The 26,960-nt window shown below is 32.7% G+C and overlaps 2 protein-coding genes and 1 pseudogene across 6 annotated transcripts in view; 1 reads left to right on the top strand and 2 right to left on the bottom strand.

Moving 5' to 3' along the window:
* Nucleotides 1-201: 201 nt before the first annotated feature.
* LOC148626186 (uncharacterized) lies at nucleotides 202-14,369 on the bottom strand. Of its 2 annotated transcripts, XM_088569964.1 has the most exons (9): nucleotides 14,269-14,369; nucleotides 9,095-9,237; nucleotides 7,256-7,508; nucleotides 6,745-6,813; nucleotides 5,507-6,166; nucleotides 4,264-4,448; nucleotides 3,048-3,186; nucleotides 2,164-2,309; nucleotides 202-1,776 (listed from the first exon to the last, which is right to left on the bottom strand). In XM_088569964.1, the coding sequence occupies exons 1-9, from the start codon at nucleotides 14,312-14,314 to the stop codon at nucleotides 1,369-1,371; spliced, it is 2,049 nt and encodes a 682-aa protein (XP_088426090.1). In that variant the 5' UTR covers nucleotides 14,315-14,369; the 3' UTR covers nucleotides 202-1,368. The 2 variants fall into 2 exon arrangements, with proteins under 2 accessions (XP_088426090.1, XP_088426091.1); XM_088569965.1 differs by lacking the exons at nucleotides 9,095-9,237; nucleotides 14,269-14,369 and adding an exon at nucleotides 7,776-9,068.
* On the bottom strand, nucleotides 9,276-14,232 carry LOC148626187 (uncharacterized; annotated as a pseudogene).
* Nucleotides 14,370-14,515: 146 nt separating the features above from the next.
* LOC148626185 (EH domain-binding protein 1-like) overlaps nucleotides 14,516-26,960 on the top strand; it is a 70,566-nt gene continuing 58,121 nt past the window's right edge. For 2 of the 4 annotated variants that reach the window (XM_088569953.1, XM_088569952.1), the window contains exon 1: nucleotides 14,516-14,625. The gene's annotated coding sequence lies outside the window, so the exon portion shown is untranslated. The remainder of the gene's footprint in view (nucleotides 14,626-26,960) is intronic. The other 2 variants (XM_088569951.1, XM_088569950.1) reach the window with 1 other exon arrangement.

The raw sequence follows: 26,960 nt of genomic DNA, 5'->3' as shown, positions 1-26,960 counted from the left end.
TTGCATGATTCTTAGCTGGAGTGTTACTTAATTATTTATACTGTACAGTTATTACCTCCCAAAAAATCCTAACCTTACTATATACCATATTAACCAAATACTTATGAACATCACCATACCATTATATTACCACCAGTTTTATGCTATCAATTATCAAATCAGTGTAAATGCAATTTAAACCTTACAAATATAACATAGATGTAAAAAGAAAGGCATATAATTTATTGATAAAGAACAACAAAAAGTTCATTACATAGGAGAAAAATACATTTTTAAGAAGTAAATATAACACAAAAAATCAACCTGTATTTTCTCTTCTTACAGACAATTTGAAATAGAACAATTCATAACATCTTTCATATGATCCAACAAATGCCAATATAGTCTACAGACAGTCTTTTTTATTGATTATTAATAGTAGAAAATTGACAAATTTTTGTGAATGATTCTTTCCAAACTTCTTCTATAGTGAAAAATAAATCATTGCCATACTTATGGTTATTAATAGCAATCTAAAATTTGTTAAGGCACAACTTGTTCGTTTGTGACAAAATCAATTTCTAAGATTTTGGTAGGAATTATATAGCAGTTTATAATATTCTCAGACTCAAGTTTTTTTTCAAATTTTGTGGTGCTGTGGCTGGGTGCATTGAATTTAAACCAAACTGTTAAGGAACCTATCATATTAGTCATTGATTAGATTTATGGAGGCTGTACAATCAAGTTAACTTGGAAAGACAACAGATGAACTGATGGGTCAGAGTAATCCTCTCAAAGAAATTGAAATAAAACAGCAAAAATGGAACATTAAGTGATACCCGGCTACATAATAGTGAAAAAAGGAGGATTGCAAAATGTTCAAAGTGGCCTTACTTGAAAACTACACTTTAGTCTTTTGCTGAAAATTGAACTTAACCTATAATACTAAACAACTCTGAAATTTTCAATAACTTCAATGATAGGTTCTTGAAAGTGTCAGGGATGGACAGATGAAAGGACACACCACTTTGCAGAGGATATCACATAACACCCAGCCACTTTGTGTGGCAGGTTACAAAAACTTGCAATGATAGGACAGAAAATAAATTCATTCATTAAAAATAAAGATTCTCATGTAAACATACAGTTAAATGACAATAAGATTATACTTCTATAACCACCTACAAAATGTCACATAATGAAACACTGTGTAGATGTAATGTTACAAAAGTATTATCAAAGTCCTAAAATATAAACAAGTATCTAAAAAATACTACAAATATTAAAACTTAGCACTAGGCTATGAGTAGAATTGAGAAATACAAAAAGTACAAGTAACACACTCAACAGTACATCTGTCTTTCAACAAAAAAAACAATAAAATAACAACTATGAATTTACAGTTATTCCAAGGGGGATAAATAGCGTATTTGCTTCTGGTTGACAGTTTTCTTCACTTTCTTCTTTGATTGCAACATTGTTACTTTCTGGTCCCGATCGTGTATCCTCATCATCAGTAATGTCAACATCTGATTCTAATTCTTCACTTCCTGCCATTTCTAATTTATTTTTTATATCTGACACCATTTTCTGAACCTCTTTATCTGGAGTTCTACGATAAGGTTTTGTCCTTATTTTTGCAAACTCTTCGACAGTCAGAATCTTGATGCCTTCTGCAGTTAGTAGTTTGCCATGTCTGGTCTTCAAATGTCTTTTGTATGTGTTGCGTGTTTTGAATTTTTGTGGACAGTCCCCACAAACAAATGGGGTTTCTCCAGTATGCCTTCTTAAATGTTCCTACAATATTAAAAATTAAATGATATTTTTCTCTGTGCTGGATTGGTTTTCTATTTCAATATTTTTGGTTTTGAGCACTATTGCATACAATTTATTTTTGGATTTAGATCTTCCTACATATTTGGCTCTAAGGCTCATGATGAGAGATTAGTGCTTGAAACAAGTGAACAGGGTATGAAAATTTGCTAAATTATACATTAAAAATACATATGAAAATACATTTTTGAATTAGATATAAAAAGAAAAGTCTTGATCTAGTTTTTTGACAAGTTTAGTACTAAGAAAGTACAATTTGTCCATGTCCCTAGACTGACAGTCTGCAAATATTCACATCTATACAACACTTACCACATGAAAAACTAATTTAATTTATCTGTAGATACTAACTTTGAAATGACTTGGATGCCTGAATTTCCGTCCACAATCTTTACAGGTAAATCTGCTTTGATTATTGTGTATTAGCATGTGGTAGTTTAAACTATGCTGTCTGGTGAATGTTGTATGACAAATAAGGCACATGAAAGGCTTTATTCCTGAAGTTGAAAAAAAAATAATAAACACAACATTAACACAGTTTTCATGAAAAAATTAATCATTATTTCTAACCAGGTTTTGATTCTTTTAATCCATGAAACTACCATTTAAAAGATAAATATAAATAGCTTTATCCTACTCTAAGCCAAAGATTGAAAATCACATGATCTTAACTACCAGATTTAAGCAAGTGATTATGAACCATTTTACATTTTCCAAGTTCAAACACATTTTATGGGAAGAAACCAGTTCTCCCTCGACTTATTCTTTATTTAAACTATTTCTCCACTCTTTCCGTTAAAATTAGATTTTAAGATTTTACCATCTTAAGCAATAATAATTTCAACCACCAATTACTGAATCAGAATCAATATTTAAAATTTTAACTAAATTATGTAAAGTTGAACTTCCATTCTAAGCTTCATAATGCTGATTTAGTCAGAAAATAATACATCCCATGAAAACATAATGTTGTATTAATAATACACATCACATCTTATTCAATAATTTTAATATATCATAGAATGAATCTTAGTCTATTATAACTTTATAAGGCATACATGAAAACAGGAACTTGACCAAATCCAAAGCAAAAATATAGTACAAAATTATAATGGTCAACTACCTTAAGAAATGGAAAAGTTATTCAAAAGCTACAAAAAATTTGTATTTCAGGAAAACTGAAGTCTTATTGTTTGTTTATGAAATATTTTTCATGTTACTTTTATTACACCAACCTGCATGACTTCTATAATGGTACATGAGTGTAGCAGCGGCAGTAAATTGCTTTACATTGGTACAGATCTTACAGTATAATGGATACATCAGGTCACGCTTCCTTGACTTCAGTTCACGGATACATTTTAAGGCAGCTTTCTAATAGGGATAATATTTGCATTAATTTAATGATAAATCACTTAAAAAAAAATACCAGTAAAAATGTTTACCAACATCTTGTGTCTAGCAGCATTGTAATGAAAAAGAAGCTAAAATTACCTGCTTCCCAATAAACATCTTCTTTATAAGAGGTAACTAGAGGCTCTAAAGAGCCTGAATTGCTCACCTGCTTTGATAGACAAACAGCAAATAAACTTCGAAAAATGGCAATAACTCCAAAATGGCATAACAGATTCTCATGAAAATTTAACAAAAGATAAAATTTAATCATGCTAAATACTTTAACACTGTCAGAGTTATTCTTAATCTAACAGTTTTGGAGATATATGCAAAAAAACTTCTCTCTAACCACGGTGTTCTATTTCTAGTAAGGGTTGCCATGTTTTTCAACGGATTAAAAATCCTTTCATCATTTCTATGCAGAATGCCCTAAGGAAAATTCAAAGAGAGTTTGGTTCTAATTGATCCAGTAGTTTCGAAGAGTTCCGAAAAATTGTTAACAACATTGACTACAGATATCAAGTGATGGCAATAACTCACGTGGTCCTTTGGACCAGGTGAGGTAAAAAAACTATACACAGAAACAAGTCCCAGAGCATTTTTGAACAGGGTGCAGCTGTATTGCTTTAAACTTGTTCCATAAAAAAATGTATAGAGATTAAGTGTAGATACACAGAAGTTGAAATTAATTATCCACAAGTATATGAATTAAGCATCTTTTCATCCTAACTTATTTATAACTTCTGACCTGAATTTTAAGGAACTTGGTGAGTAGTAAGGAAACAATACATAGTTGTGTATATAAAGCAAAAAATATATATGTTGGCTTACTATTATATTCTTAAGCTGTCAATTTCAAGTTAAAGGGGACACAGCTCCAAAGAAATTTAGATCAAAATTACCTGTTAACTGTGCGACTACATACTGTGTTATTACTACTGTGAAATTCTAGGGTATAAAAACAATGGTGCCCAGTAAATCATGTTTATTAATCATACTTATAATTTCTTGAAATCAATTTTGTTACCATTCAGATTTTTAGAATACAATACATACTCTTTCCCATTCAGTGGTTTCTAGTTCATTTGGATTTTTCCGTTTTTTCTTCGGCATAGGTAGATCTGGATTTGCTTCTGGCATCTGTAAGTTGCGTCTCTCTTCTTCAGATAGAGATTCAAAATCCTCAGGAAGTATTCTTCCATGTTTTGACATAGGGAATTTAGGCATTGGTGGGTAAGGTCCTTTAAATTATAAAACAAAATCATGACTTTTTAAGTACTCAAATACCTCAAATGAGAGTATTCAGCGTCACTAGGTTCATATAATAGACCCAACCTAAAAATGGTTTTTTTAATGTTTTTTATTACATATACTAGTCAGAGAGCAGATCGTGCCATTTTCAAGAGAGAAACAATTCTCAACAAATCTGCTCACCAAAACTTTATTCCTCAATGAAAATTGTGGTAAGATAAAGCAAAATATCAATAACGTGAATTTTGGGCAAGAACTTGTTCAACAGGAGAGAATGAAAAATCAGGTGGCAAGAATTACTTCTTGACCTGTATTGTCTTTGAAGAGGCTAAAAGAAAAAAAACAGATGGTGAAATAAGCAAGAATATATGTAAGTATGAGCTAATAACCACATAAACCTCATTATAACTAGAGCACTACTAGGGCCTGATCTAGAGGAAGAAATGAGCAAAAACTTATTCCAGTTTTTGCTCACTCCTCCAATTTGTTTTTGACAGGGAAGTTTTTGTTATACATTACATATACAAAAAAGTCACTTGTTATTTTTTTCAAACAGAATTCACCTAAGTTATGAAGATGAAATGCACTTTTTCATACACTGTCCAGCCTATAAAGTACCCAGACAAGTTCTCATCAACAAATTAAAAACAAAGACAAAAGTTTCATTTCAATAACAGAAAATAATCTATCTTTAATTTAACAGTAACTGTTCGATTATTCTAAAAGCCTTTATTGAATACATAAAAAAATGTTTAGCCTTGTCAATTAAATAAAGTATTAGCTTAAGGCACATCCCCCCCAGTTTTTTCAATATGGTTATTATTAGAACTGTCACTTTTTGTATGTTTGGATTTGTGTATTGTGTCATAACCATTTATTGTATATGTGTTTGAACAAATAAATATTTGTATTTGTACTTAAATTTCTCCTTTCATCAATGTCTAGATTAAGCCCTGCATTATTGAACAAAGTAATTGCTAGTAAATGTAGCTAACATTTACAGATACTTAATTGAATAATCTATTTTTTCTCTCAATTAAGTACATACTCTGTCCACTGTGACCTTTGAAAGCAATTGGATCTTCAAGTGAAGGAGATTCAATATGGTCTCCAACTATTTCTTCTGCACAGACAATTATAGTTTTGGATGCTTCATCATGTCCATAACCAGATAACTCATCCATAACAGATACATTCCCTAAACACAAAATTGGCTCTGCTATTCTTTTTGGTCTTATAATTTCCCTGCCACAATAAAATTTCAATGTCTCGTCATCATAATCTTCATTTGTTTCTACTTCATCATCAGATGCACTTATCATTTCAATGTTATAAAAACTTTTCTTCTTTCCAAACACTGTAGTATAGCTATGATCATGATGAGGCTGTGTTCTACTTAATAACTCTATAATAAACTGTTCATTTTCCTCAAGTCTTCTCTCGGTTTCTTCCCTGCTGTATCTTTGTTGATCCTCTGCAGAGGGTCCGATTTCCTTACTAGCCTGCTGAGGTGGTTTAGGTTTCAATTTATCATTTCTTTTAGAAGATGGGTAATTTTCATCTCCTAACATTACATCATCTTCTTCTTGACTCTCTTCAACATTGTCTTCACATTTTACTATTGCATACTCTTGAATATTACTTGTTTTCAGAGCTGTGAATTTTCCTTTTTTATTTGTTGCAACTGTTTTCTTCTTTGCTGCCATTTCTAATGAAGGGGAAACAGATATCAATTTATATGATTACAAAAACACTAATTAAGAAGACTTGAAAGTTTGAATTGGTTAACAAAGCGATCATTTTGTAACATAAATAATGAAATTTTTATCCAAAGCAGGGATGAAGTTTTATGACATACTTACAGTGATTTGGGATTAGAGGGGGACTGTGTTTTTTTAACACATCCCTGTTGAAAATGTCCCATTAAAATAAGAAATGTTTACAAAAAATGGTAAGTAATGGCCCACTGAAATTCTAAAGATCATTAAAATGGCCCATTTTTAAATGTATATGTGTACCAGTTACACTGAAATTCATTCATAATTTTCAATGTACATATATACATTTATATCAATATGTAACAAAGTTACATTGAAGTGACTAGTCCACTTCCTCAATAATATTAATTGTATTGAAAAAAAAATCCCTGGGTCAGAGGGCAAATAAAATATAGCTATAGCTAAGAAAAACTGTTTTTATAAACACCTTTTTAGTAGTGATTCTGAAAAGATACTAATATACGAATCATTTTAATTGGACAAACCATAGAAACTAAAATAAACATACCTGCAAGTTTTCTATTTTTGATGTGGACTGGTTCAGCTTCAAAATAGAATTTATCTACTCTGTTTGGATCTATAAATAGTTAACAATAATTAAATATTTACATACAATCATTTACTTTTTTAAAACACTTTAAGATTTAAGTATTGTTAACTAGCACAAAATCAATTTTTAGTGAATATTCTGATTTTATTTGTATTCTTTCAATTGCTAAAGTAATAATTTATGTCAATGAAGTGTGTTAATCCTTCCCTGTCACACGAACAAAAGGCAACTGGAAGCCTAGTCTTCCTTATCTCTGTTTTATGTATTAACCTATTTTTTGTGCATATTTACAAAGCATGTTGTGATGATTTATGGGTAACATTTGGAATTTTTTTTCCAAGTTGATGAAATTGATGGGTGAAAATGTAACCCATCGGGAAACATATACATTCATTTTTTCATAGTAAGTTTCATTAACTTTGGATTCATAACAAGGTGTTTACAGTAGAACTAAACTTCATTGTCTCACCATTTTCTTCATCAACAAGTTGCTCTATGTGTTTGTGTAAGTGATTTCTCATCTTCATTCTAGCTCCTGCTTCATTTCCAAAACTTTTAAACTGTGTCTTACACTTTTTAGGCATTAACTGACATGTGTAAATGAAATTCCTTGTCATTTCATTGGATGTCATTTCAGAAAAGAAATTCACCAGGAACTTGTCTGATAATATCTGAATTTGTTTCAAATTCAGAACTTCCAAAGAGGATAGTAGGCGCATTGTCTGAAAAAGTAAGAAAAAGGAGTTAGCATTAGTAAAATGACATCTTTACCTAAGCTGTCATCTTACTTAACCACTTTTACCCTTAAATGTGATACATGTCCATACCATTAATTTTTAAGTACTGCCTTTAGAAGAAGCAATAGTATTGAATATGGCAAGGCTAAATCAACAGTGTATTGAAACATGGCCTGAAGATGTAGGTACAGTGGATTTCTGTTAATTGCATTGTCAGAGAAAATAATTCTGTATAAAATTGAGAGAACTTACCACTTCATAGGAATATATACAATGGTTTCAGTGTTTATTTGTACTTCAGTGAAATAAGTAACATGAATGTATCTTCCCATGTGAAATAAGATGCCTGTCTCAAGTGTACAGTCGGAAAAGAGAAAATACTGATGTGAAAACAAAAGTTTACATAATTTCACTAATGATATATTGCAGTTGTACCTACTTAAGGAGGTAGATCTGGGGTAAGGGACATAACACTTCAAATTTGTGATATGTTTGTATCATATGCAATTTCATCAAAGTCTTTCAAGCTTCCCTTTGAAACAGAATGATATCAGTCCAGGTTACTTTGATGCTTACATGATGTTGCTATAAAATGGTGAATATAAACGTTCCAATGATTTGTATGAGTTGTGTCCCTTATCCTAGGTCTACTACCTTAAACAAAAAAATGTAGCTACATCTTTTAGTAAAATTTGAAATATATACAAGCATGTAAAATGATTCTTTTTTTGAACACATTAAAGGAAGGAAATGGTTTTTGTGTTTGAGGTCTTCTAAAATTGGCAGGTGTGTAATTAAGTGGAATACACTCAGAGGAAAAAGAGAAACATCATGTTTTTAAGTAGTTTTAACAAATTTTAAATGATTGTACTGAAATAGACATATTTCTAAGGATGAGTACAGCTACATAGTCCCAAGCCATTTCAGTATTTAAAAGGTTCCCTCTAAAAAAATAGTAGTGACCTTAGGCCAAGAAAAATAAAATGCATATTTCCTATTTTCCTATTACCAATTAGAAAAGATAGGGTAGGTAGATAGAGCTTTATTTTGTAAATTTTACTATTATTTTTTACATTGAGTCTATGGGAGAAGCAATCTGAATTTAAACTTTCAAGATGATACCTTTTGAAAATGACCAAAAAACTTTAAGGTACACTGTTTTTAGTGAAAAAATAGGGTGGTTAGAGTAAAAGGAAACATTCACATTCCTTTAATTTGGCCTTCAATAATACTGATCCACATAATAGTAATGAATTTTTTTTAACACAATTTTTAAAGAATGTGATTGTTAAATTATGCAAAGCATACATGCATTCTCACAATGGTAAAAGCTTTTATAATAATGGTTTAGATCTATTCTGCAAAAAGAAATTCATTCCTGTTTTAGCAGTAAAAGAAATTTTGCATCAGTCACACTGTAATAGAAATAAAGACAGACAAATGCTGTGGCCAATGTCCAATGTATTTGAATAGGCCATCCTCAAAATTTAAGCCACATTCAAGCTCATCTAGCATTTGGCAACATGGCTACCTTCTACAGCTAACAAAGCATTCCTTTTTCCCTTTAATACCTTCTTGTTACTTCTTTTTGGTTCACTCTGAAGTGTTTCTGTGGCCACCTGGGCCAAAACATCAAGAGATTTATAGTTTGACTGATCGTCCTCTTCTTCATCTTCATAATCAACTTTCTTTCTTTTTCTTGTCCTTGGAGACACTGAAAGAGAAACCTTACCATACAAAACATGTATGTAGTAAGACTAATTTACAATCATTTTCTAAATGCAGACCAGATTTTTACAAAGCCAACACAGCAGCAGAAATCTGCAAAAAAAAAAGAAGTACATTTTTGTATCAAGTAAATGTACCGCATGAAAAATACTAGTAATACATACTGTGAAACACTAATTGTTCGTGGTGATCCAATTTTCGTAGATTTCGTGGGTTGCCCAAACCACGAATTTAACAACCCAACAAAAAATGTGTTTTCAAAAACCTTGAGGAAAAAGAACATGAACGACAGACTGCCCATATGGACTTGTACACTTGTCAGACCCTGTTCACCTATATTTCAGTGTAAACGCAGTTTAACAATGTTACTTGTACCTGCAGTGAATGAAGGAAGATATACAATCAGTAATAAAACTCCTTAAATGAATAAAAACATCAAAAAACTGATTTTGTTACTTTATTGAGATGTTTATTTCATACTTCCGGTTAAAATAGCATATATCGGTAAAGTGTTCATTTTAAGTGTATAATTTGCATATTGATTATTTTGAGAAAGTCGATCTGGAACAGCAAACAGAGAAAAACTGAAGAAATTGTTTTAATATTTATTGTATTTTTTACCATCATATTAATAACAATCTATTTTTGGTGCATATGAGATAAAAACATATTTTATAAAGCACTAGACAATGCAATTTTAACACACAAGGACTGATAAATCACAGAAATACTATAAATTTCAACAGCTTATAATGTCAATATCACTTTTAAGACAGTAAACCAGCTTTACGGAAGCCCATCTGCATCAGGTCGGTACGTGTTAACATTTTCTGGTGAGTAGAAATAATCCAGTTTGCATGGATGGGTTTTATCATGGAAGTCTTGGTATCAACCACAACGTTGTTTGATGCATCACCACCAGTGTCATCTTCTTGCTGCTTCAGTAGTTGCATTACTTCTGATGAGTACCAGTCATGGAAGTGAACTTTTAGTTCTTCTTTGTACTCTTGGTTGAGTGACAAGTCTAAAGATTGTAGTTTGTTGGTACATGCAGCTGGTACAAAGAGTGGTACAATGTCGTGTTTCTTTAAGTGGCTGAGAAGTTTTTCACTCTGATGAGCCTTGTAAACATCGAAAAACGCTATGGCTTTCTGGGTTGTAGTGTTTACCAGTGGCAGCTCATCGCGGATCTCTTCTACGTATGGTATTATGACTTTGTCAACTTAACGGATCGTGGACTCCTCATTACTCCAGTGGGTCTCGGTGTAGGTGATGTCCCAGTTGTCAGGAACACCCTTTGGAAGACAACAGTCGGTTTTGCCTGCGTAAATCAGCTGTGAAGGAAGAAGTGTACTGGATTTGGTTACTGCAAGAAGTAGAGTGATCTGTCGTTTATCGTCTAACCCTGAAATGGTGATCTGTTGAGTCCCCTGCTGTTCCATGGTCCAGTCTCCGCCAGGCACAAGTTGACAACCAGTCTGGTCCCAGTTTATGATGAGAGAGTCGGGTACATGGTGTTCCTCTACGACTTTGTTGACTTTTCCAGGTGGTTTGCTTTAATGTCGTCGAAGTCGGTGAGTAGGTGTTTGACTGCCTTTGTACCCTTTCTTTTGATGAAACCCATACGTTGTAGGATAGATCTGGCTAATGACTTGGTAACGTTGATGTGACCACCATACCGCTGAAGTTTGTTACAGGCAAATTTAGTAACGATTGCTTCTATTGCTGCCATGACGATGCGAGTGTTGATAACGCCACCGTTGAGTCGGACTTTACGGATCCAGTCTTTAACATTGTCGTCTAAGTCACCAAGAGCTAACCGTTTACCATGGGATGAGTGGATTAGTGAAGAAATCTCAGTACCAACTGAAAAAAAAAGATAACGAAATTTTATTGATAAATTCATCTTGTAATAAATCAAAATAATTCAGTAGTCAATTAAATCCTTTCTTAAATTTACTTTAACCGTTAAAATCGTAAAAACTTCAAATTAATCCCATAACAATTGTTTATTTAACGGATTATACAATCAGATTTGCTAATAAGTTTGTGCTAGTTTAACACAAATTTGTAACCCGAGGGTAGACAATTCAAAATTGTAAAGAAAAGTAAGAATTTAAATTTGGACATTAAGCCAATGTTGGTGGAATAAAAGGCAAAGACGCAAGAAGGTAAATGAGTAATGATTATTAATTTTAAAATTTTGAAATTATCTTTTTCCCGAACTGGACTGGGACTGGGCAATCAAGGCAAATATTTTATTGATAAGCACCTTTCTTCTTTAATTTAATATAACTGTCCCGCATGCTGCGGACTGAAGTTTCGCTGACTTTGTGACCAAGGTTGGCGTTTAACTTTCTGGAAGCTCTGGCAACACCATTGTCTACAGTATAACGGGCTATCTTGGCACGAGTATTGTCATCGTAGGTGTTGTATTCACCTCTCTTTCTTTTGCATGAAATAGAAGATGGGGAAGCGGCTACCAAAGTATCTACACCATCATTTGCTGCTTGAACGAGTTGTTCTTTCTGGGTTTTACATTCTGAAGAGTCAGGAAGACCTGGCATGGACGGTTTCGTAACCTTGATGGAACCGGACTTTAACCACTGTGTGAGTGACATAGTGAACTGAATTGTTTAGATTTCCGAAAGTATTTATAAGGCATCCTTAATTTGAGAAATTTTAAGTGTTGGTCACAGCTTTGGCGACAAACATCACTTCTACAAATATTTTCTTTTTATAATGCCGCTAACTATAATTATTATTGCTATTTAAAGATAATCATTTAATTATCCGCTTTTCAAGTTAAAAGATCAAACAGATGATTAATCTTGATTTGAGTCGTTTTCGTCAATCAACTAACGATTTTCAGCTAAACCATTCATGTAAAATTTACAACCTAAAATTTTTGTTTTGAAATTTTGTTTTCCACGAATTTAACAACCCACGAAAATGTCTTTTTTTGTAAATCCACGAAAATTGATGTCAACGAAAATAAATGAATTCACAGTAATAGCGATTTTTTCCTTCTAAAAATGTGAATTGCATCACTAGTTAAAAAGTTTTAGAACAAATTCAATATGACAATTCCATGAAATTTTGAAAGCTAAAGGCCTGTGATTTTGTCATAAATCAGTCTTCAAATGGAACAATACATGAACTTGAACTGTAACACATCAAGATGTACAATCGAATAAATAAAAGAACAACGTTCCAATGGACCCCATGTAAAAAGATATATTTCATACTTTAACTTCACTGATATTTTTAGTTTACTGACAAGAATAGGTGTAAACTATGTATAATATTCTTCTTAATAGATTTAAATTTGTAAATTTAACTTTTTAATTCAATTAGTAAAATAATAAGCAAGCAAAGCTCAGAATTAAATGTATTGAAATTAGACTAAAATTCATTACATTGACACTTGAAAAACTCAGGCAAAACATTACATGTTTGCTTGATTGTTTGTTGAGGTTGAACGTCTGAGCAGAAATATTTCAGCTATATTCAGACGATGAACATGAAATTGATGATAAAATGAACATGAAATGATGATGAAATGAAAAAGGGATGGGACACAAGGACAATGGGGTCGACAAATTTTGATTGCCACTGGAAATAGGGAGAGGTGGGTAGGGTCGGCAATTTAGCCTCCTGTGGATGTGCCCTATGGTTCCTACTCCGGGAGAATACCACAGTAGGGTTCTTTAACGTGCAAGGAACGTGGCATTTTTCCCAACATGGTGCACCACTATGGTTTGCGGTCAGGTTTTCCGTATTATAGCCTGACAACCCCAGCATGTAACACGCCAGAGGTACCCCATTCCACCACCTGGGGCACACATCCCAGTTGCTCTGTGGACAAAGCACCCTAGCCCCCGGCTAGGATTCTGAGCACTATTTAGTCGCCTTTTACAACAAGCTTAGCGCTGCTGCAGGCCTATTCTTTTAACACCCAGACCTGCACGGGGCCAATACATTACATCGGGATACATTAAAGCTTCAGATATAATTAAAATGCAAGCTAGAGAAAATGTTTCAAAGACATCTATGTTATTTTTCAAAAAAGCTACTTCTGGATGGAAGGGTTTTGATAAAATACTGCAATCTACGCCAAACCCAGAACAATTCTTCGGATAATTTTACAAATTGAATGCCCTGTATAATGCCATCTCCCACTTATTATTCCTGAAAAATTCCTCATAAAAAACTTCACAAAATGATAAATGGCATGAAGTCAAATTTGTTGAAAAGGGAACATGATACTTTTGTTTTGGCCTATGTTCGCAATTAAGGCCATTGCCTTCCTCATATTGTGATTTTTTTTTTTTTAATCTCATACCAAGCGAGATGTTTACAAACATTCAATGCAAGTCTAGATGAAATTAAAATAAATCATTTGTCTCACAATACTTGGGTAAGCTTGATATAGCATCTCTTTCAAAAGTCAAGGTAAGTTTTAATACTAAATGAGGTATATACACATTGAGATTTCTTAATTTCTCTTTCTATACATCACTAAATTCATGCACATTTATAAAAAAAAAAAACAAAGTAACTGAAAAAGAAAGATTGAATAAAAATACATAATGTCTTCATCGAAATCTATAAACGTTCCACTATTTGATGAAGTGTTAAAACACAACTGAAACAAATACTTTAGCAGACAACTTTTTGTAGTCTGCATTTTTGTTTGCCGCCATCTTGGAAGCGTCTGTCAAAGCATGGCAAATTTATCGTTCAAATATCAGAATTGGGGAAAGTTCAACCAACCAAATTATGACAGTTTAAATGAAAACATACAAGTTGTTTTAATGACAACTTTTGACAACATTGTCATAGCTATAAGACTTGATTTATGACAACTTTTGACAATGTGTTCACTTTGTTGTAGCAGCCGACATGGCTGTAATTTCGTGATAAATATCGGCGTTTGGACAGAACTAGTCTTAAGCTACAGTCAATTCTGAAGCATATGGATTTATTTGACAATGACGAGAATGATTTTTATCACCTTCGACCATTTCTAATGGTTTTTCTGAACTTTTTCTGGTCGCCATTGCGGGCACCTGCCTGCAACTCGTCTGCTTTTACCTTATTCCTTGCGGACTAACTGGTGTTTAATTGGCTCATTTTTTGGTGACAAAATTCATTTAAAGCATAAAAACATGATGAAAAATTAAAATCAAACATAAAAAAGAATAAATATCTTTAAAATTACATGTATATGATTTGTTTTTCTTAATATCTGTAAGCATGTCACGTGATTAGAAGTCAAAATGGCGAACTTGTAGTTAAATCAATCGTCTGAGCTGTCATCTGGAGTAGCATTGTTAATACATTATCATCCATTCTTTAAATCCACATACAGGTAATAAACTTTTTTATTTGTCGTAAAACTCCTCATCAATTTTCTTCTCATTTGGTAATGAATATTGCAACGCGAAATATTTTGTAGTGTGCATAAAAAGCATGTTATGATGTTATCAGGCATGGGAACTAGTAATGAAATTATTTGAGTTTGGAAAAGTCAGCTTTGTTTGTACTTGGCATATAGTTTTTACATGTTAACATAGGTAGCCTGAACCCAGGAGAGTCCTCCTATCAGATCATTTAAAAACAATAGATTAAATGACATCTAGACACCAGGGCTCAAGCAACATGTACATTGTACTTGGCAATTTGGGCAATATAGTCAATCTGGTGTTGCTCACTATGTCCTCAGATGATATCAAAAGCAAATTGAAGTTGCCCTCTCGTTTTCAGATATGGCCTTGAAGATATGAACCAAACTCTATCTTTAAGCCTTATTTTAACCAGAGTTGCATGAGTCTTTCCTCTGATAAAAATAACAGAAATGGCACCTGTTCTAGAGGATCTCACTGATTGCCAACAAGAAGCGACAAGAAATCGATTTAGCAACAAGAAGCAACAAGAAACTAAAAAAATACCGACGATAGGAGATAGACTATATTTATTTGCTGTTTGAATTATAAAAAGATGAACAAAAAATTATCTTTTGAGGGTTTTAGCTAGGATTTTGAGGGCTTTAGTCACTTTTGCGTAAAGCACAAACGACATATTATGGGCAGCAGATTTTTGTAAATAGTCAATAGTATCATAAACTATATAAGGACATAAACATACTTAATATACTTATTTTTATTTTAAGTTTACAGATACAGACATAACAATAAATATAATAAATGTTACAATAAAATAACTTTTATTTTTAAAATTGCGGTTTTAAAATAATTACTGTTAGAAAAATAGTTTTTTTTTGCATCATGACAAAGCTTTGATGCATGAAGTCCAGAAATAGTTACTATTTGACAAAAGCTACTACTGTGGTATCAGAAAATCCTCCTGTCCTTTCCCAAACACCACACTTCAAAAGCCCTCTTCAACCTAAAACTCCTAAAATCAGAAGGACAGAGACAGATCTTTAGAAGAGAAGAGACTGATGAAACCTTGAGTCTGTTCCTAAGATACATGTAGGTCTTGATCAGATTGTACCTACTAAATCCCCTCTCACGGTCACCAGATGATAAAGCTGAAACTAGACAGACAGAAAGGAGCTTGGCCACATTGGCAAAGTCATTTTGAACTCTGTAAGAAGTTGCTCCGTGATGTCTTACTGCTGGGTGGTAATTTTTTAATAACCTTTGACCCCGGATCATGTGTCGAATTGAAGAAGTCCGTAATCATTGTGATTTCGTTTCAAGAAGAAAGAGAATCGTAAAATAAATATTTATCGTTGATTAATACTTCCTAACTGTCCGGCATTGCATTAAAATTAATTGAAATCCGTTAGATGACCAGTCACACATCTGAGACGTGTGTGCATTTAAATTTCTAAAAATAGATAGCTATATATGTGCGAGATTCGTTAAGGGTTTGTTTTTGTATGGGAGTAAATATAGGTCGGCATCCATTAAAGATTGAAATCGTTTAACATGACTAACCCTTAAATTAATTATATATATAAGTTATATTTTAAACGTACTTAAAATTGGAAATGTCTCGAGTCATCTTGAAGCTTTTTTCAGCGGTTGAAAACAATTGGCTGAAGACGACTGACAATCCCGGGATTATCTTTTGTGTTCCTAATGTAATCCCTTTTGGGATTCGGCGCTGGAGATATTTTTTGTGGTGGTCAAAACAAAAATATCTCCAGCGCTGAATCCCAAAAGGGATTACTCCTAATGATGAAAAGATAGATAAATTAATTGTTGTTATTTTGAAGGATAATTAACGATGCACATACGAGGCTTGCCAGGTTAACAACAATAGAATGTATTTCACACCTGGTTGACCCGGTAATTACAAAGCACGGCTGCAGGGTCATAAACTTGTCAAAATGTTAGGCCAGATGAAATTAAGTAACTTTCGAATGACAGTTTTTAACAACTTTTATATTTAAGGTGACGAAATTGTTGAAAATTTACCTGAAATACTTTTCAAATAGAATTTTTTTTATACACTTCAAATTTTAAGTGACGAAAACAATCTAAAATATTTTCGTCATCTATGAATTCCTTTCGTAAATGGCGAAAATGACGAGCGCTAGCTAAATCACTGTCTTTTTTAATAGGAGAACTGAAGGCTAGAAACCACTAATGCCACTTCCCATAGGCTTCTATGCTAATTTCACAATATTCAATGACTTAACCTTAACTTTAACCTGCAGAGGACTATATATCAGCATGATTCTACATATGTCAGCTCACAATCCTCAGAATGGCATGTGGGGTTAGCAGACTTGCAGTGCAGTACTGGTCACCAGGAGTGAAGGATCTATAAATAGCATTGGAAATCCCAGTGTTTTCACAAGATAGGGGTATATTTAGAAATCATTATGAAGATTAGGCTTCACATCACAAGAAGCAAAATGCACCTATAAAATGTACAGAAATGTTTTTCCATTCAGAAACTGTTAATTTTGTAAAATAAAATGAGTACTTTTTTGACAGCACTATGAGAAATGGGGTAATTTCTGCGTAGGACTATTTTTGCGTACGTTCCAAATGCTCATTGGTTGAATTGGTGGTCTGTAACCTAAAGAGTCACTTTCTGTCATAGAAAAAAATAAATAACTATACAATTACCTTCCTATACACATACTGAATGCATTTGCAAAGTTTCAGTGAAATATGACAAGGCTTTTTTTAAATATTTGATTTTTAAATATAGGTTAACCAAGTTGCGCTAGCAAAAAAATGATAATATTCTACCATACTTAAATACATTACATATTTGCAAAGAACTTTTTCTAACTTTTCAAATAAAAAAAATCAATCATGACTTGTTTTTTAACAATATTAATAGAGATAACCTTTAAAAGTAATCATTTTCTGAAAAATTGGTCTATTTTTAAAAATTTATTTCTGACATGCCTCCCCCTTTTTCTTGGTCACATGTTAAAAACCCAAAATCTTTAAATTTTCACAAAAGGTGATATCTTTGGCTTTAAATTTGTAAATACAGTGTTTTCACATTAAAACATGACCAGTAAAGGGCACCTTAAGCAAAAAAGTACTTAAAAATGGATTTTCCATGTTGCCTTAGGGAAATGCTTATATGTCCTTAACAGCAGTAATGAAAGTGAGTTTTTCCTCATTTCTAACCAAATTTTTGCTTAAATCTACACAAAACTTTCAAGTGCTGATTACCACCATATTTAGGTAAATATAGCCTTCTAAGTTTAATATTTGATATTTTTACTAAATTTTCTACACTTTTCACAAGATAGGACATAAAAATTAGCCAAAAAGACCAATTTTCCATAATTTGGACCTATAACTTAAAAAAATGCATATTTTGAAGGATTTTTGTAATGTATTCCTCTCATGGCAAAGTTTACAAGATCTTCAAATAGTTTAAAGCTATTCCAAGAAACTTTTTATTTTGCCATGGCTTCAGCTTAAGGCTAGAAACCACCAATTCCACTTCCCATAGGCTTCTATGCTAATTTCATAATATTCAATGGCTTCTCTGGACTTTACCTTAACTTTAACCTGCAGAGCACTATATATCAGCATGATTCTATATATGTCAGGTCACAATCCTCAGAATGGCATGTGGGGTTAGCAGACTTGCAGTGCAGTACTGGTCACCGTAAGTGAAGGGTCTATAAATAGCATGTGAAATCCCGGTGTTTTCACAAGGGGTATATTCAGAAATCATTATGGAGATTAGGCTTCACATCACAAGAAGCAAAATGCACTTATAAAATGTACAGAAATGTTTTTTCCTTTCAGAAACTGTTTACTTTTTTAAAATAAAATGAGTACTGTTTTCACAGCACTATGAGGAACAGGGGATAATTTCTGCGTAGGAATATTTTTGTGTACGTTCCAAATACTCATTGGTTGAATTGGTGGTCTGTAACCTGAAAATAGAGAAGATTATAAAGTTATGTTAAAAAAAAAACTATAGTACATGCATAGTTGATATGGATTTTTTGGAGGGTGTTCAGTGCAACTTATATTGGATGGATCATTCATGGATTTCAGTGTTGTATCAAATATTGTAGGACATACCAATTTAGAGTTATTACAAGTGCTATTTAAAGGAGGAAATTCTTCTTTGCTTTCTGTGCTTATGATAGATGTATCAGCACATATCTTTACTAATGGTATAAAATGGTGAGGTGTCCATGTCTTGCTGAACCCGAAGCAAGAACCAGTCCACATGAGAACCAAAGGTTCCTTTGCTTTTCCTTTTAGTGGATCAAAGTATTAAACATTAAGGATAACAACTCATGTCCATGAACCCATTTCTAAGTGGATAGACTGACTGAATTGGACAGCCAATAACTGTTGTTGTCCCTACGATGGCCCAGGCAGATGACCAGATTTTGTTTGTGTGCAGCACTTTTGTATGTCTGATCATATGTATTAGATACAAGTCTTAAACAATCATATTTATGAGTGTCATGTTTTGCTTTTTGGTTACAAGTTCAATGCAAGTTATAACACTGAGCCGACTTGCTAGGTTTTCATTGCCCGTAATATCAACTGACAGTGCATTAAAGAGACAATTGCCATTGCTAGAGACATTGATAGATTTTCTGTCAATGAAAGACATTTTGTGCTCATTCAGTATCTGTTTAGATACATTGTCTTCTACCAAAGCAGATTGAGCTGAATAAGTTAAGTCAGTTTCATTTATAATGCCTGTCAGAGCTTTGCTTTGCAATAAAACCTTTTCAGCTTGCACTGCCTCCGCAAGCAAATTTCTACATGCATATTTCTCTAACCAGATTAGAGAGAGGTCATAATCAAAAGTGCCATTTGTGTGACATCAGTTAGTTCAGACGAAGTCTATACTTCTACATTTCGTTAAGATAGTGAATTGGTCTTTCTTTATTTTTTTACATTTATTGTGAAGCCATGATTCACAGTGAACACAAAGGTTTGTGCAATTTTTGCCACAGTCTCCACAAGGAAACTTTTCCATTTTGATTCCCTTGCCCAAGGGGAAAATCCTGTACCAAAGGGTTTGTAATACTGATGGTATTATACAACTTCACACCCTTGCCCAATGGGAACCCTGTTCCTAAGGGTTTGGACTAACACCGATGATGTTAATCTCACTAAGTTTTTATTCCCTTGCCCAAGGTGAAGCCCTGCTCCCGAGGGTATCTATTTATTAACACCATCGGTGTTAATGTCAGCGTAACAAAGCGAAACCGTATGCAAATACGTAGCAAAGATTCTTACAGAGTCGTACCTTTGCTAGAACCAGAGTGACTGCTTTAGGTCCGGTATTTATGTTAAAGATGAGTAAAAAGTATGGCTTCTTCAGCTTGGGTGTATTGAATGCATGTATAAGATGATTTAAGTTTTGGCTTGAGTCAGCTTGGTAGAAAAACAATTTCTGTTCTAGTAACCCTTTGAACGTAAATGACTAACTAAACAACCATGCTTAGAATCATCAACATTGTTTTTACTTTACATAGTTTTCTGGTCTATGGCTTCATAAATTATGATGCTAAAAAAACTTATTACGGCCAATATTATTTTTAATTTTTACATCGAAGTAATCAGTGTGTTTGATTCTGAAGATTACAACAACAATTCTAGCTACCAAAACTCTTGATTGTGAGATCAAAGGGTGAGTAGCTGCTTTTAGGTTATTAATATCATAACTACATGTACCTCAATGAACAATTTAATGACCCATGTGTTGGGGAAAGCCCACATGCCACCATAAGTCAGTGATTAACACCTTGTTGACTGGCGCGTGGATGAATGTCATAACTTAATAAGTCTGATTGGCTAATTTGCGTAAATATACAAATCTATCGGAATTTAGAATGATCTAGAATCCTGACATATCTGCATTCTTAAGAATGATTTCAAATATTTTTTTTAAAAATAAGAAAAAGAAATAGATAACATATATCTTAATATTTGATAAAACATAGCATTTTAATACTCAAATTTTTGCAAATTGCATTGTTTTTCACCCTTTTCATCAATTTATTTCTTTATTATATTTTAAAATGTCATTTAAAATGATATATTTGATTAATATTAGTTTCTCAAAATTTTAAACCTTATATGGCAAATTTTTACCAGAGACATAAATGTGTATTAATGTCTCTGTTTTTATCAACTTTGCATGGACATTTTTTTTTAAATATAACCAGGGATTTATAACTTCTTAAAATTATTTCTGTTTTTCATCTTTTTATAATTCAAACACAAATAAATATAGTCTCTTATCGCTAAATCAATTTTTTGTCACTTCTTGTCGGTAATTAGTGAGACCTGTTCTAGAAATAAAATGTCAACATACATATTAATTTGGCTGAAATAAATTTGGAAAGAAGGAGGGGGTAGAAGTATGGTAACTCAATATCATGAATACACTACTGTAAACACAAATTTTAATTTCTCCACTCTCCACATTGAAGATATTTTGAGTGGGGTCACAGTGTCTCCACTCTCCACAGTGGAGTCACCATTTCAAAAGTTGTCTGTAATTAATTTCTCCAGTCTTTATGCAAAGGCAGGGTTCGACGTTAACTTTTATATTCACTTGTCCAGTCGGGCAAGTGACATGTGATTCACTTGCCCGAAATATTGAAATACTTGCCCGGAACTTTGTGTCACTATGTAGTGTTTAAACCAGAAACCCTTGTTTAATAAGACGTGGATGGCAAGAAACTGTTCAACTATAATGCAGGTGACAGTGGTTTAACATAAATTGACCATTCTAAGATTCGATTACAGTGATACATAGAGTTAGACACCATGATCAATCAACATTGTTGAGTATACTATTTTCAGAGAATTCTGTAAGGCAAATAGAAAATGTACCAGTCAGACAAAGGATACACAAAGTGATGGCAAAGGTCAGCTCATGTTGTCCTGTCAGAATTGCACCAAATACAACATGACATATTCATGAACCTATGTAATACTGATTACCATTGAATTAAATAAAATTGAATAAAAATAACTGTAAACACATTTTACTAAATTAAAATGAACCCGGATATAACATATTTCAAGACAACTCAGTTTGTGAAAGTCCTTTAAAAGACCTTTAAAAGACACAAAATACCTTGTCCAACAAATTAAGTTTGCAAAAAAATGTTCAGTAAACTAGTATATGAATTCAGAAACCATGTTAATTACTACATGTACGAATTTCTCTGAAAGTAAAATTCAAACATCAGCAGTCATAACGAAAATAGATGTACAATTGGACGCATCCGATTGGTCGACATTAATATCATACGATCTATTTTTGGCAAAGGGAAAATCAGAAAACTATCCAATGATAATCTAGGTCAGCAAGGTCGGGAAGAATGGCGAACTATACAGAAGTAATTTTCGATGTTTTAGAGCTGCGATGATCAGAAATAATGTAATTTGGGCACATATTTTTTTCACTTGCCCAGTCGGGCAACTTTGATGTCGTTTTTACTTGCCCAGACCGGCGATTTACTTGCCCCGGGCAATCGGGCAACCGTTAATGTCGAACCCTGAAAGGTATATTTAATGGTTCTTGCAGTTTAATAACATTTCAGTAAAGGACCGAAAAAAATATTGAAAAGGATTGAAATTGAGCAATTCTATCCTGGTTTTTAGCTCACCTGGCCTAAGGCCAAGTGAGTTTATGCCATCACTTGTTGTCGTTGCCGTCATGGACAAATTTTCAAGATACTTTTCCTGAAGAACCTGTCAATCTACTAGTTTTCTCTTAAACTACTTGACTGACAGGTTGTAAACTTGGCATGATTGTTGTTTAGGGTGTTCTGCACAAAATGACCATTTGGGATTTTTGATCCATGAAAAAACATGGCCGCCGTTACTAAAAGTAGAACATAGGGGTCTGAAGGCAGTTTTTTTTGCAAATAACTCAAAAACAGTTGCCTTTTGCAAATTTCTGTTTGGGTAATATTGTTCAGCATCATTAGATGGACCCATGCCCAAATTTTCAAAAGGATTCGTCAACTGATGTACATGTAGGAGTTACAGCCCCTGAAACTGCTTTTTGAAATTTTTTGCACAGCTTTGAAAGTCTTCTCAAAAACCATTGCACAGAATTCAATTAAAGTTGGCATATTTTTTTCTTAGGGTGTCCCACACAGAATGATTGTTGGGATTTTTGTTTCTTGAAAAACATAGCCACCATTACTAAAAATAGAACATAGAGGTCAGAAGGCAGTTTTTTGCAAGTAAATAAAAAATTGTTGCCTTCAGCAAATTTGTGGCTTGGGTTTTGTTGATTAGCATCATGAGACAGACCAATGCTAAAATTTTCAAAATGATTTGTCAACTGATGAAGGAGTTGCTGCCCCTGAAACATTTTTTGTGGGCATTTTTCACATGTACAACTTTGAAAGTCTTCTTCTCAATAACCATTGCACAGAATTCAGTGAAAGTTGGCATATTTGTTCTTTTGGGTATCCCACACATAACTGTTGTTGGGATTTTTGATTCGTGAATAAACATGGCCACCATTACTATAAATAGAACATAGCAGTCTGAAGGCAGTTTTTTTGCAAATAACTCAAAAACTGTTGCCTGTAGCGAAATTCTGGATAATATCATTCAGCATCATGAGATGGACCTATGTTGAAATTTTCAAAACCATTCATCAACCGATGTAAGAGTTACAGCCTCTGAAACAGTTTTGGTTGTTTTTTTTTCACATGTACAACTTTGAAAATCTTCTCTAAAACATTTAAGATCATTTAATGAAAATCAGCATATTAGTTCTTTAGTGTATTGTGCTCAAAATGAATGTTGTGATTTTTAATCTGTGAATAGATATGGCTACCTGTACTAAAAATGGAACATAGGGGTCAGAAGATATTTATTTATAAATAATTAAAAAATTGTTGCCTTCAGCAAAATTCTGGTTCAGGTCATGAAAATGCTATTAAAAGTATTTACTGTATTTGACAATTCATTTGATTTTAACTTAGCCTGTCTCATTCCTCAAGTTTTTTAAAATGAGCAAATAATGGTTAACTAGATGAGCAATTCAGGCTCTCTTGAACCTCTAATTTTTGTGTAACAGATTTATTAGCTTCTATTGGAGGGAATGGTTAGATAATTGGTATATTGCTTTTGCATAATGACTTGTACTGTGTCACTGTCTATCTTTTTCAGGTTTCTCTCTCATCTTAGGGGTAAAAATGAGGAAATACAACCTAGTAGCCCAGATCATATTTTTGTTCAATATAGTACCTTCTTTATATTCAACTTAATTTTACCAGAAGTTTTTGTAGCCGAGCTCAAAATCTAGTAGCATGGGCTACTTGGTGACTGCTCATTTTTATCCCTGCATCTACTTCCTGTTAAATGATTTTCTCGGCTTCTGTAAATCACAGGCTGATGTTATTTTATACAAAGCTTCATATGGTTACACTGAAGTGTGGACGACCTGTTTGAATCTTAGGATTTGACACTTAACTTTTCTCGCTAGGTTGCCCACAGGACTATCTGATAGATAATTTCAGTAGTCCTTAAAATTATTTTGTGGTCCGTTCCATAGGACTAATAAATTTTTAAGTATTTTTTTATACAAATGTAGCCCAAAGCACTACCAATTAAAATTTCATTTCTCTCAAATTAAGGTAGGCACAGGACTACTGGACTACTGTTAGTGTATAACCCAGAATCTTATGACATCTGCCTTCTGTTTGCCAAAAAAGCAGAAGTAACACTGGTGAGCTGCTGCTCAAATATTTCTTGTTCATTTTTAGTTGGGCACAGACACTTTTAATATAATCCACACTTACTTCAATTTGACATACTTGTAGAGACATTATATACTTAATTGTTTTACATGTGACATTAAAACCATTTGCAGCCATATTCATGTATGTGTATTAGGATTTCTGTTTGCTTTAAAATTATTTCTGGGGTAACTTTACAGTCAAACTCAAAATTTCTTTGAAATATTTTGAATGAACAAAAATAATTTAGCATTTTTTGGCACTTTGAAAATCTATTGGATCATACATGAAAATAGTAACAGTAATGTTGTTTTCTTTTTAATTTATCAGATTATTTTTTTTAAATATTGACAAATCATTATGCTGCTTTTATCATTAAAGAGAGTTACATACATGCCTGCATGAACTGTAAATACAATCACAAAAAAATTGTGATCCCTACACACATGTAATGGTATCATGCTGTCGTCATGTGCATCATTGTCATATACGTTTCCATGTTAGTGCATTAATCTCATGTTTTGCACCAAAAGGTGCCATACTACAGGCAGGAAGATTTTTATGGGTGTGACTTGAATGGTTTAGAAACGAGTGGCCAAAGAGAGGCTAGAAACAAGTGCTGAATGATTCCTAACAATCAGTTGATGACAAGTAAATGGAAATTTTTGTACATGAACATTTTGTGTACTAGTATATTCATAGTACTGTAAGTTGGGGGGGGGGGGCCTCAATATTTATTCACTTACAGTGAAGTCACTCATATTTCTATTTATCAAAGAAAATTTATGCCCCACTCTAGAGGGGGAGTCTACTGTTTTACTCCTGGGAGCCTCTTGTTACTTCTGAGTGTCTGCTTTACCTTTTTTAAAGTTTTCTCTGCAACTATTTAATACAGATAAATGATATTTTGACACTTTACAATGTATATTGGCATGCAATATTATGTGATTGGCCTGGATGAAAACAATTTCCTGCTTGTAGACTTATAACTTGACCATAAGTGTTCAATGTCAAATTTTTGTAACAGTTTTTTTCTTTGCAACTATTTGTAACTGTCACTCAATATTTTGACACAAGCTTTCATATAAGTTTGCTTTGTTAGGCCAAGTTAACTTACATGTAAATGGTAGATTCTCATCCAACTTTCACAAAAACTATGAAGTTGGGTGGGAGGATTTTGTTTTATTTATTTTTTTTTTATTTCTTACCAGATATTTGCTAGCTTTTTGAAGTATAAGATATGTTCTAAATCCATTACTACATCAGTTTCAGAGAAGAAACATTGTTTTAGTCACCAAGAAATGAAAGATTTATGTGTTTTTGTGTCTGAATACTAGAAACTGACGTGAAAAAAATCCTGATTTTGAAATTCCTACCTCAGTGTTTTTTTTGTTTTGTTTTGTTTTGTTTTGTTTTGTTTTTTTATTTTTGTCAATTTTTAGGGGAGGAAAGGGATGATAATTTACCACTTAATTTTATTTGGCCTTATGGCCAGTTAGAACAGATAACTGTTTTGATGCATGGAAACAGAAATTTACTGTATTGAATGCCAAAAGTGCAAGTAATAACTGGAAGTTCATGTATTTATAGATATCCTACATGTATTACACTGTATGAATGAGTATTAAGAAGTGAATTACCTGTATTCTTTGTCCAAAAGATAAAAAAAATTAAATGTAGATATTTTAAAGATTAAAATACATGTACATGTACTAATTTTTTCAGTTTGTTTTGTTGTATTTCAAGTACTATAGTTTTGGTGTGGGGTTTGTTTACTAAAGAGCTGAAAGATTCTTGGTTAATCATTTTTTTGCATCATTCATATATATGTATATGTCCTTTTTAGTTTTTAAGGTGACTTAACTGAAAGTTTCACTTGAACATTTTTTTTCTTATAAATTAAATTTAAAATCATTTTGTGAATTTTGTTGTATTAAAATATATAAATGATAGAGGAAAATTTGAAAAGACAGTAGAGAGGCGAACAATTGATTAAATATAACAAATAAGAAAAATACAAACGTTTAACGTAGATCCACATAAGTCCTTGATAAATGACTTTTCATACAATGTAAATACCTTTGTTTTGATCAAAATTGTCTGTTTTAACCTACATGTTTGTGTTAAAATGTCTCTATTTGGAATTATTTTTTTTAAAATCCCAATTTTTTTAATTTGTTTTGTTTAGTTTTTTTTTTCCTATTACATGTAGTAATGTATATAAACAGATCTTATTGTTTTTATATTTGTAAAGGACATTTCCAGTACATCTTTGCTTCTTTTTTTAATTTTTCAGGTTCGTATCTTACATCAGGCCAATACTCAGGATTTTCAAAAGTGGGGATGCAAACTTCATAGTTCAGATTTTCAGATGTAATAGTCACAGTTGAATCAAAACAACCACCCCCTGTGTATGGGCCTGTATATGTAGATCTTATATCTTATTAAACAGGGGTCAAAATTTAAATTAAAGATTGGAAGGTCATGGTTGCTTTTGATTT

The sequence above is a fragment of the Perna viridis genome, chromosome 2 (genome assembly GCF_037379345.1).
Source record: "Perna viridis isolate PV_CMFRI_1.1 ecotype Kerala chromosome 2, ASM3737934v1, whole genome shotgun sequence".
NCBI classification, from domain to species: domain Eukaryota; kingdom Metazoa; phylum Mollusca; class Bivalvia; order Mytilida; family Mytilidae; genus Perna; species Perna viridis.
Note: the sequence above shows the minus strand (reverse complement) of the source record. Positions and strands in the feature narration are given on the sequence as shown.

Bases quoted from the DNA above. Each gene is read 5' to 3' on its own strand.
- LOC148626186 (XM_088569964.1), bottom strand. From the start codon at position 14,314: ATGGCGACCAGAAAAAGTTCAGAAAAACCATTAGAAATGGTCGAAG. The intron at 6,167-6,744 runs GTATGTTTATTT...CCCCTTCATTAG, and splicing joins CAAAAATAGAAAACTTGCAG to AAATGGCAGCAAAGAAGAAA. The intron at 4,449-5,506 runs GTATGTACTTAA...TATAATTTAAAG, and splicing joins CAAAGGTCACAGTGGACAGA to GACCTTACCCACCAATGCCT.